The 12791-nt window shown below is 35.1% G+C and overlaps 1 protein-coding gene across 4 annotated transcripts in view; it reads right to left on the reverse strand.

Moving 5' to 3' along the window:
• Positions 1-12791, reverse strand: part of Uvrag (UV radiation resistance associated) — a 282472-nt gene that overhangs the window by 242100 nt on the left and 27581 nt on the right. For all 4 annotated transcript variants that reach the window (XM_003468551.5, XM_063256475.1, XM_063256477.1 and 1 more), the window contains exon 3: positions 5921-5955. In XM_003468551.5, the coding sequence (XP_003468599.1) occupies positions 5921-5955 (35 nt within the window). The remainder of the gene's footprint in view (positions 1-5920; positions 5956-12791) is intronic.

The raw sequence follows: 12791 nt of genomic DNA on the forward strand, positions 1-12791 counted from the left end.
CTCCTGTGTGATTATTAACAGTCTAACAAAAATAAAATTCTTTTAGAAAAATATCTAATGATTAATATTGTTACTGTTAAAAACAGTGAACTATACGTTCATTATATAATTGTTTGTACTTGTGTATATGTACAAAAATCAATTTTGGAGATCTAGCTAGTCCCCTCCGTTGTTACTCCTTCAAACATTTTAGTTATTTCTAGCAGAAGCAAAAGGAGTTAAAGCTGAATTACTTCATTAATTATTATCTGCCAAATATACCTAAGAAGAAACCACAACTCTAACAATAACCTGAGATACATCTTCATCTAACATGCCAAAGAACAATTATGCTAGTTATTCAATGCAACAGACATTTAAATTGCTCTTCTTTAGGTAAAGTATGCTAGGACCATATAAAATATAAAAAATGAGTAAGCTGGGAGTCTTTGTCCACTAGATGCTTCCCATGTTGTCTTGTTGATACTGTACCCTTCCAAAGTCTCATTTTCATGCTATCCAGCCTTTGGCCATATAACCTCTTTTTTCTCTGGGTCATCTCCTCTGCTGGCACAAGCCTCTGCCTCTGTTGTACTTGCTTAGCAAAACCTCAAACCACCCCTCCTCGTTCCTTCAAACTTCTTAGCCATTTACTGAAAAATCTTGTATAAAGCCCTATTTTTGTATCTTCCTAGTTCTTGGCCTGCCAGAATCTTTCCCCAAATAAATACATAACTTATTCCCTCGGTTTTTCAGGCATCTCAAACAATGCTTTTCTCTAGGTTACTATCACAGGAAACCAGTAACCACGCCCCTCAGGCCCTCCCTTACTCTCTGCTCCACTATATTTATTACCATCTAACATATGTCCATTTATCATCAATCCTAACATGTACTTTCCTTCATATTGTAAAGGAATTCCAATTTGAGAAACAGTGAAATTGGTAATGTCCTATACTCTTAAACCACCAGGTGGCAATCTTCAGGAGTCACTGCGCCGATACACATGCCCTCAAAAAGGTTGTACTTGTTACAAGTACTAAATTAGGCACAATATTGGCATTACATGAGTTTAACTGCCATTAAAATATCTCATTTGGTTTCAACTGAAACAAAAAAACTTGTATATGATTCCATCAACAATTTAAATTCAAAAAATTAAAATCAAGTGTTCACAATAAGGTAGAATAACCAAAGCCCTCAGATTCATGAGAATATAAATGAAATAATAACTAGGGATTTAGCTCAGCAGAGTAAGCATCTGCCTGGCAAGCATAAGGTCATAAGTTTGATCCCTGATACCAAAAAAAAAAAAAAGAAACACCCTAAACATAAACGAAATAGTAATTTTAGGAAACTATCTGATAGCTTTAGCTAATCATATGCATAGTCCCAGCAATTCTACATACCCAACAAAAATGCATACTTACATTTACCAAAAGACATATAGGAGAATGTTTACAGCAGCAATACTCATATTAGCTCAAAACTACAAACTAATAAAATGTCCTGGATCATATGTCATATTTACACAATGGACTATTACACAAACAAACCACAAATACGCTGTGCAAAATGAATAAACTTTAACAATTCTGAGACCTGGAAGCCAGACACCAAAGAATGCGTACTACATGATTTAATTTTAGCACAAAAACAGGTAAAATTAGTGTATGTTATTAAAAGGCAAGAGGGCAACAGTAAGCAAAGAAGGCATGAGTTGAATCCTGAGGCACTAAAAATATTGTATGTCTTAATCTTGATGCTAGTTACCCAGTTACATTCAGTTTAGAAATTTTTATGAAACTACGTAATTACGATTCATAAACCAGTCAGTCATGGTGGCACATGCCTGTAATTCCAGCACTCAGGAAGCCCAAAGCAGGAGGATCACCAAGAGTTACATGCCAACCCAGGCTACACAGTGAGTTCAAAGCCAGCCTAGACTTCACAGCAAGGCCCTAAATAAAAAAATAAAACACCCTGTATATATGTCAATTAAAAAGTAAGATTTTGTTTATACAGAAAGGCACAGGAACAGAGTCATGAGGCATGCATTTGATATTAGAAAAGCGAATAGCTATCAATGGACAAATTACCTCATCCAACTTCCTCAAGGAAATTCCCACAAACTGAGGAAACTATTTTATGTTCCTTTGCTGAGATACACAAAAGGATTCCTATCATAGGTCAAGGAAGGAAAGGAAATGGATGAGAGAAATTTCAAAGCAACAGGGGGTTAGTAAAATTCAATTACAACGCACGCAAGATTACTGCCTAAGGCCTGTATTTCAGTTTCCAAGGGTTTAACTGCTTTTCTCTTGACAAGCACAGGGTAACAGTGAGTCTGATAAATGACAACATAAATTTGGAGAGACATATATTACATCATACATATTCTCTTATTTAACTGCCAATTTCAAGCAAAGTACAATACAATGACTAGAAAACATAGAAGATGTATCACACGAAGCCCTTGCTTTTAAGAAGATCCTTATATATAAAAGGGACTAAGACAAACACAGAAATAGCTATTATACTGATTAAGAATGATCCTAGTGGCCTAAGAAAAGCACACCATATTTTTAAAGAAACAACAAGGACAACTTTTTTCTTGCTGATGGCGAGAAAGTTTTACAGAAGTATCCTAAGCTGTGTTGAGTAATATAGTATCTACTAGCCACATGTGGTTATTCAACTCAAATAAAATATGAAATGCAGTTCCAAAGTGAGACTCCATCACATTCACAAGTTTAACGGCCACATGTGACATGCAGCAACTATACTGGACCAGGAACTGAACATTACCAATACTGAACATTACCAACCGAAGTCTAATGCACAGTGCTAGTGTTCAAGTGTTAGGAAGTGGCACAAAATAGGTATCATGACAGCTTAACCTGGGAGGGAAATATTCATTTAAATCCTTGTTAATACTCTTGAGTCTTTTTTCTATATCTCTTGTGACATCACAGTAGCAAAACCAAGCTACTCTGGTCTGAGGACCTAGCTCAGATTATAAATGTAGGGAAACAAAAGGGAAAATTTCTCTGTGTCAAAGAAAACTCATAAATTCATCAGAATCCAACTGAGCTCATTTTGGAACAATTTACTCATGCTTTAGCTAGAAATAAAATATTTAAACATCTGTTTAGTCCTTTTATACCTGAGCATTTGAAATATCAGGGTATAATATAGAAATCTGTTGATAAATACATTTATTCAAGAATTTATTTAGTAAAGAAACACTTGCTGAGCATCTTCTATGTGCCAAGAACATGCCAAGTAACCTGTAGGGATAAACTAGCTCTATTCATCAAGTATCACTGAAGCTTAGGAAAATCCTAAGCAGGGAAGGAACCAAAGAATTCTGCCTGTCTATGGTGCTGGCAGTGGATTTTCAGAGACAATGAGGTGCCTAATCGTGCTCTGTCTTTGGCTTATTCTAAGAATAGCTGAGTCCTGTGGTACCCAATGCTCATTAATACAAGCTGATCACCACCTAAATTATGATGATCATTAAAAAAAAATGAATAGAAGTTTAAAGAGCTTATACTAATATATAAAAGAAGAAAGAATTCTTGCCAAAAAATAAGAATATCCTTAAAAGGAACATCAATAAATCAACATTTATCAAATAATTACCAAGGTACAGGGAGATCTAAGGTTTTGTAGTCTTGGGCCTCCAAAAGCTTTCTTTACTTTGGCAGACAAAATGGTCAAGATGTTACAATGCTAGCAAATGTTGTAAGTGGTATACTCAAGAAACACTATTGTACATTACAAACTGAATTGAAAGAGACTTAGAAGTCATTTAGTCCAATTTTCTCCCCTTGTCTTACACAACTGCCTCCTGAGACAGTGTTGAGCCCAAATGTCCTAGGCATGAAGGTATTGCAACCTCACAGACAGTTAATTCTAGAAAAACCAGAGAGAGAAAGCAATAGGAGTTAACATGTGGAAAGATGCTTAAAATATGGATTTGGAAATCAAAATGAGTACCAAGTAAATATAATTCTAATAATGTAGGCTAACACATTAAGGTACAACTATGACATAAATCCTGGTGAAAAGTAATGGGAGACTATAAACCACTCCTTACTAAAGAAATGTTTAACCACAGGAAAGGAAGAGAAATAAATGAAGGCAAATTTCTACTCTATCTGTCCCCTAATCTCCTCTACCTTTCAGCTGCTTATAAGACTACTTCTAATCCCGCTGCTATGCCAGGACCGCTGCTATGCCAGGACTTGAGGAGAAACAAGTGTTTACTCAATAGCTCCTCTCTGTCGGACATGGCAGGAGTCAATTATCATGTATTATTTAACCTTAATGGCAACTGGACCTCCCCAAACATGGGCTCAGGAACCTGTTTAACTAGGGTCCAAATTTATTATTATGTTTAAGAGATGTTTAGAAGACAGCCTGAAGAGGAAGAGTAGTAGAGACTTTTTAAAGACATAGGTCTGGCCCGGGGTTCTGGTCCTATACTTATAAGATCCTGCAAATGATAGTAGCCTCTCGGAGTATCAATTTCTTAAGCTGTGTCTCATCTTTCTGACAGGCTCTTCTAAGGATCAAAATTGAAATATAAAAAATGGTTCTGTAAATACAAGGTATCCATTTATTCTCTGAACAAACAGTAACTAAGTATATATCATTCTCCAGGTTTCAAGATTACAGCAGTGAACAGACTGGCAAGGTCCTTGCTTTTCTAGAATCTGTATTCTAGTAGGTGGAAGACATTAAGAAATGCCAACAATAATAGAGCAACAGTGACAAGTGCTCAAAAATAAAATAAAATAAAATGGCATGACAGGACATGAAAAACAGAGACTAGGAAAAGGGAACTTCTTTAAGATGGGATGGACATATGAGGCCTTGCTAAGTAACATAGCTGGGACCTCAAAGACCTCTTAAAACAGCCATGTGAAGAGTTGAGGAAACAAATGTCTAGGCATAAAGAATGAGAGGAGTATGGCACATTTAAAGCACTGAAGGAAGGCAGTATGGCTGGATACAATGAGTTAAAAGAGGAGACAAGCTTGAGGAAGTAGAGAGGGAACTGGACATGTAACTACATCTGCAATCCCAGTATTCTGGGACACTGAGGCAGGAGGATCCCAAGTTCAAGTCTAGCCTGGGCAACTTAGCAAGATTCAGTCTCAAAATAAAAAAATTAAAGTAGAGTGTGAAAGCCCTGGGTTCAATTAATAGTACTGTAACAAAAAAGAAAGCAGACAAGGACCTAATAAAGCATGACCTTAGACCACTGACAAGATATTTTCACTATCAAAAAGCTCTTCTTTTTTCAACATAGCCTAAGAGAGTTATTTATGCAAATACCCAGTGTAAATATCATTAAAACTAGAACACTTCCAATTTTCTAAATGACGATACTATTGCTAGGAAACAACATACGATCTCCAAAAGCCCTAGACAAAGTTGTGGGGTTTTTTTGTTTTGTTTTGTTTTTTGTTTTTTTTTTTGTCTTTTTCATTTTTATCGGTACCAGGGATCGAACTCACGACTGCCTGCTGCAGGGCAGGCGCTTATGCCACTGAGCTAAGTCCCCAGCCCCGACAAAATATTCTTAAGAACTATTTTAAAATATTTATCATGATGTTGGACAAGTCAAATAGTAAAAGCACTTTTTATTGTACATGGAAGTGACAAAAATAGAATTTGAGTTTTTAACAGATTTAAAGTTTTCAACAGAAAAAAATAGTAAACATCTATCAAGTACCTACCATGTGCCAGGCATGTGGTAGGCACAAGACAAAGCAATGAATAAGTCAATAATGCTTATCAATAACTGAGTAGAAGATATGTCAAAACATCATAATGTGAGAACTAAACCTCTTACTTTGTAACTTTGCATTTTGTGACCGAATAGGGGTTATATGCTTAATGATATGTACTTGTCAGAAAGCAAACTTACCAAAGAATTCTTAACCACTTCACTTCTATAAAATTCTGGAAAAGAAAAAAAAAACAACAATAAGTGATTTGAAAGAATATAAGCTTATTAACTTTTAATCCTATAAATTTTTAAGCATGCGTTCTAGTAAAACATTTAAAATATTTTCAAGGGCTCTCTTTTCTATAATCTTCATCTATAAAAATAAGTAAAAATAGAAATAAGGGCTAAATAACCATGTTCTACTCTTGTGTTACTTTGTGGTACCAAGGATTAAAGTGTTCTACCAATGATCTATACCCTCAATGTGAAAGTGTTATCAAGGGGGAAAAACTGTACAGAAAGTTAAAACCTTTTCAGTTTTAATTTAGTGACTATTACCTAACTGGCTCCTTTAGCTAGATTCTAATTTAAGCCTTGAAAAAATTCAAATTTCTTCTTGCTTCCCCACTTGTACATGAGCCCATCTGTTCCAATCTGCTCAAGCATTTCTAATGTTTACTCACTGCACTCGTGTATAATGAATACTGGCCTAGCAACCAGGTAACCCAAGCTCAACTTCTACCTCTGTCACTAACATTCTATCTCTAATGTCCTTAGGCTCCCTTTTTCACTAGGAAATCTACAAAATTAGAGTTATAATTGGAATTCTTCTATAAGCATTAAATTGTAATGATTCTAAAAACCTTCACGTATGTCAATGTCATGTATGTAATATATGTAAATGTACAAAACTCAAATGCAAAACAAAAATTAGAGGATCTAACTGACTTTCCCAACAACCTTCCAACATTTCGTCGGCTAACTCTGCCCCGAGTTACCTTCACACTACCCTTCCACCACAGAGCAAGGACCCCTATGGGCAGTTTTCCAAGTGTCATGTACATACCACAGGGTCCTTGAGATCACCTGAGGCAACACACAGACAACTGTATCATCTCTTTCTAGTACACTGAAACTTGTTTCAGATATTTTGCCCATAATCATAAGCTCCACAAAGGCAGCAGTGTTTGTTCTGTACAACTACTACCTCCTCAGCACCTAAAACCATTCCCGGTGCAGGTTAGATAATAAATTATTTTATTGAATAAATAATTTCACAGATTATGCTTACATACAAGTTTACAAATAATGAAGTTAAACATAATTACTTTGTGAGAAATAAGCACAATGTATCAAGTTTTAAAACAGATTCTGAGAGAGTAAATATAATAATTTTTATAATTATACTAATAATGTTTAAGTGATATGATTAGGTTACTTACTTTGATTGACAGTTTTCTACTTTTTTTTTTATCCTAAAAAGTATTTTTGAAACAGAGAAGGGCAATTCTAATCTTACAAGGAATCACCTACTGTTGAGTATTTAGATTACTATTACTGTTAATTTTTGGATATTTCAAATAATCCAATAAACAAATAATCTTTTAAAAATGTATATCATAAATCCAACACAATTATACTCACGTATAATCATAACAGCTACTCAGGAGAACTAAGCAGGAGGACTGCAAGATCAAGGCTAGTCTTGCTTTTTTTTTTTTGTAATTGGTACCGGGAATAGGACTTATGACCAACCGCCTGCTTGCAAGGCAGGTGCTTATGTCACTGAGCTAAATCCCCAGCCCGTAGGCTAGTCTTGCCAACAAAACCCTATCTTAAAATAAAAAGGGCTAGGAATGATGGACTACTTGCCTAACACACATGAGACCCAGGGTTCAATCCCCAGTACAACAAAAAAGAAAAATATTTATCTTAAAATACATGAATATATGGAACAAATCTTTAGAAATCAAATTGCAATATCAAGCCAGGTATAGTGGTACACATAGCAGGATAGGAAGTTCAAGCTCAGCCTAAACAACTAAACAACTCAGCAAGACCCTGTCTCAAAAATAGTTAAAGAGGGCTGAGGAAGTAGCTAAATACAAAAGTCCTGGGTGCAACCCTGAGTGCCACCAAAAAACAAAACAAAAAAAAATTAAATAAAGCATTAACAAATAACATAATTTGACTTTGATAAAGACAAATTGTTCTCTAAAAATACTGTACCAACTCAGAATAACAATTACAAAAATAACTATTTCCCCAAAACTATGAAACCCTATATATTCTTTTCATTTTGTTCTCAAGTGGCTAACTAATTATTTCAACCCAGCCAGGCATGGTGGCACACACCTGTAATCTCAGCACTCAGGAGTCTGAGGCAGGAGGATCTCTGTGAGTTTGAGACCAGCCTGGGTTACAAAGTGAGCTCAAGGCCAGCCTTAACTGATAGCAAGACTCTGTCTTAAAAAGATGACCAAAAAAAAAAAAAAAAAAAAATTTCAACCTATTAGTTAACTACATAAATGTATGTGGATATGTACTATTCTTTTTTCTTAGAGGAAAACAAGCTACAAAAGGGATTTAAATGCATTTTTATTAAAGTACTTTTACTTTCTATTTAATACATTCTGTATTCAATTGTCATTGTATTCTCTTTTTAATTCATTTCAAATATGTATAATTTAAATCAGTGAAGCAGCTAGCTCAGGGGGATGAAGTAGCCAGTCAGAGGTACAGCCTTTCTCTATCAGGCATGAGGCCCTGAGTTCTATCTCCAGTACTGAAAAATAAACAAATATATGAAATTAGTGAAAAACCAACGAAGATACTCCTTTTAAGGAAGAGCATTCTTTAACTTAATATGCCAAGTATCTAAATTAATTCACTCTCACAATATATATTTCCACCTCTAAGAAGATGAAGTATTATTTCTTCCAAAACTTTGTTGACTGGTTGTTGGTCAACTTTGGTCAACTTTGTTGACCATCTGAATAAGCCAAACTAAACAATACGTCTTCTCCATTAAACTATCAAAAATGGACCATCTAAATGAAATGAAGAGGTCAACAAAGGGACCTACAACTTGGAGGAAAAAATGATCAAGCAGGAGGTAATTTCTAACACTTAAAGTTACATCTCTATTATCATTCTGCTGCATTTAAAATACTGTTAATAAAATTAGCATCATAGTGCAAAATCTGAGTAGCAAATTTAGAATAAAAACTTAGTTGCAGTTGCCAATTCATTACACATAAGCTTTGTGACTCTACACAGATCAATTAAACTTTTTAGGTCACAATTTCTTGGCCTTTCAGAGGAGAAAGAGGGCCAAAAAACAACAGGGTTGTTAAGAGGCTCAAGTGAAACTCTTAATTAGAAACACATTATAATCTACGATTTTATTAATAAAACATTAATTTTTATTCAATTTTAGCAAAACCATTTTGCAAACAGATTTTCAAAAAGTTATCCAAGACTTATTTCTACATGAAAGAGCTCACTGAACTCAAATTTTCCTTAGACATTTATGCTAGGACCTAAAGAAACAAAGTAATCAAGCGATTCCAGAGCACAATCCAATGGCATTTTCTGACCCTACATTCCATTCATTCAACAAATGTTCTTTTATTGCCTCAATCTCACTCATAATCGGAGAAATAAAAAACTTAAACTACACTGTAAAACCTATTTTTTCACTTAGAGTGGCAAAAATTCAAAAGTTTGCAGTCTACTAGCGAGGTTGTGGAGAAAACAAGGAACTCATACATTAAAACAAGCAAACAAAAAAAAAAATTCCCATACTCATGTTTAAAGCAGTACAATTCACAATAGCTAAATCTTCGAAACAGTCTATATGTCCATCAACAGATGAACAGACAGTATTTATATATCATAGAGTACTACCCTGCCATACAGAAAGATAAACTTGAATCATTTGTAGGTAAATGGATGGACCATCTGATGTTAATGTTAAGCGAAATAAAATCAAACAAGCTTAAATATCACATACTTTCTCTTGGAATCCCAAATTATAAATAATTTAAAGAGCAAAATAAAAGATGAAATAAAATCAAGAGATAGATCTTCTATAAATAGGAAAGGCAACTAGATACTGAGGCAGGGGAGAATGAAGGCAGGGCAAAGAGAAGTAAAAAGAATTAAGATATGTTATATACATGTGCCAATTCCTTATGACAGATACAATCATTATGTATGCCAAGCACGAACTAATAAACATACAAAATAAAATACACAGGACCAGAAAAAACAACAACAAAAATAATGCCCGTGGAGGACAATTTTGCAATATCTACCAAAACAAAGCACATGCTCACTTTGTCACAATAATTCCCCTCCTTGGCATTTACCCTGGAGGAAGCTAACACACATACAAAATAATGTACTTGTGAATGTACTCAGTGCTATATGTACAGCAAAACACTGGACACCTTTTTACTCACAAACAGGAGCAAATTACATAAATTATGGTATATGTATTTAATGTAAAGCTACGTAGTACAGAATTAGGGAGATTCCACATAAACTAATACGGGAAAATATTACTCTGCAACTGTCACAAGGGTGGGCTTTCGGGGCACCATACTGTTTGCAGTCTCCATCAGCTTCTACCCTCTCAGCATCCCTGAGATGGCCGCATGGTTTAGGTCCGCTGTGTTGAATCTATCAGTGAAATTGCTGCTATGACCTGGCCATTGTTTCAAAATACACTTACCAGTTTTTTGATTCAAAGAGTATGCATTTCTATGTGTTCTCAGCACTGGTGCTGTTCAATCCCATGATTATTGTGATTATGTGCAAGACTTTGAACATGAAGACTGAAGAAATTACAAAGGAAAAAAATAATATGTAATGACACAGCAGATGCAAACTACAAATACATAAGCATTCAATGAAGGCTTTAGTTGTTTTCACTGTCCATGATGAGCACAGAAGGATTCCGCCCATTCCTGAGCTTCACGCCTCTGCATGTATCACTGACCATAGGGATAAGTGCTACACTGCTCCATCCAGGGCACTGTGGTTCCTACTGAGGCCAACGCAGTAGCTGGAGAGGACAAGTGCCTAGAGACCCAAACTTTTAGAAACAGTGTTCAGCAAAGAGCATGGTACTGGTTCCTGACTTTAAAGAAACCATCTGTGAATAATTTGCTTAATTTCATTTTTAAAGTAGGACTTTTTTTTTTTAACAAAAGAAAATGACCTAAAAGTCTAAAACTAATCTGCTGGAGACAAAGTAGTGAACTGAGGGATGAAAGGAAGGCCAAAGCTGGTTTTCGTGAAGTACATCTACTGCCAGGTTATAAATTAGGAGCTGGGCCTAGTTTCTTAATTTTCACAGGATCTTTTTCCCTAACTGAAACATTCTTCAGCTTTCTACAAGAAATTGTCCAGATTAAAGGATTTCTATTTAGGAGATTAAAAACTGACAGTTTGACATATTACAAACTACCTTGAAAATTGAGCATGTAATTTTTGAAGTTTTTAACACATTTTAGACTCATAATGGAAAAACTATTGACAAAATTGTGGCAGTAGTTTGACATGACTTGATACAATCTTCTCAATGAGGTCACTGAAGCTTTTAACCTACAATTTTTTCTAGTCCCTTCTTGATTTCTTCAACTTTTACAATGACTTAAGAAACAGCATCCTGTGGTTAAGTCAAATCTTAAATTTGACATGACCCTGTTAAATTGTGTATACTCTTATCTCAGAGTACATCTGGTTATACATGCCTGAAGAATATCAGCCCCAGATGTCTGACGGTTTTGTGGCTTGAAAGACCTCACACTACATGGTAAGTTGCTCTCACAGAAAATAAAAACAAAATGGACCCACTGTACTATACTTGAATGTACAAGCCTGGAACAAAACAATGCTGAGTCATTGCACAGCTCACCAGCCAGGTCTGTTCCCCTCTGGGACTGTGACAAAACATATCAGGATACTTTGGAAGATAACAAGTCAAAGTTCTGATTATTTTCTGAGGAAGATATGTGAGTGTTGAACTCAGGTGAAAAAAGCCAGGAAGACTGAGTTTTGAGACTAACATTTCCAGCATCTGTACATCACTTGAACTGGCCATGTCTGCAAGTCTCTAATAGATTAGTCTAGTTTTCCTTCGATGAAAGTATCACAGCATTGCCGGGGGTTTAGCTCAGTGGCATAAGCACCTGCCTTGCAAGCGTGAGGTTGTAAGTTCGATCCTCAGTACCAAAAAAAAAAAAAAAAAAGAAAGAAAGAATCACAGCATCATTAGCTTTACATTGTCTGCATGCTGATGACATGCAGCAGTGTGTGGTAGTCATGTGGGGTCCTGGGTTTTCCAAATCTCTGTGTGTGCATGCATATGTACATAAACTTTCTGTTTTGGAACAGCTTTGTTTTGTTTTGTTTTCACAAAAAGAAATTTAATTTTTTAACTATTTAGTGAAGTTCATATCCATATGCCAAAATTGATATTGCTGCCTTCATGTCATGATAAATTTTGCACCTAAATTATGTATCAACAGTTGAGTAATTCATAAAATATATGCAGGTGTAATATGCTCTAAAGAGTTTGCAGGATGCGAGCTGAGATATATAACACTTGCTTACCACACACAAGACCCTGGGATCCATCTCCATTACCATACACACACACACACACACAGTAGAGTTTGTGGGATATGAACTATCCTGTTTTCATATTCTATACAATGAAAGTTCACAGATGATATTCTTCTGATCTGTTTAAATTAGCCAATATTTTTACCATTGATATTTTACATATTCTAAGCTTGTGACACCTTAATTTTATTACTATGCAATATTATATATATAATATTTTTAAAATATTTTTAAAAAGAGGGAGTGAAAGAAAGATTTCAATTTCTACTTGTATTTACATGAAGAGTCTCAATAAAGATGAACAAGAAATGAGTAAGTATTTAACAGGGTGAGGTGGAAAACCAGGATAATGGGAGGCTTTAGTTTAAATATATATATTTATATATGTATTACTTTTTGAACCCTACTGCATTACATATTCAAGAAATTAAAT

Source organism: Cavia porcellus, unplaced genomic scaffold (assembly GCF_034190915.1).
Source record: "Cavia porcellus strain 051 isolate PalLab524CR breed Dunkin Hartley unplaced genomic scaffold, mCavPor4.1 scaffold_9, whole genome shotgun sequence".
NCBI classification, from domain to species: domain Eukaryota; kingdom Metazoa; phylum Chordata; class Mammalia; order Rodentia; family Caviidae; genus Cavia; species Cavia porcellus.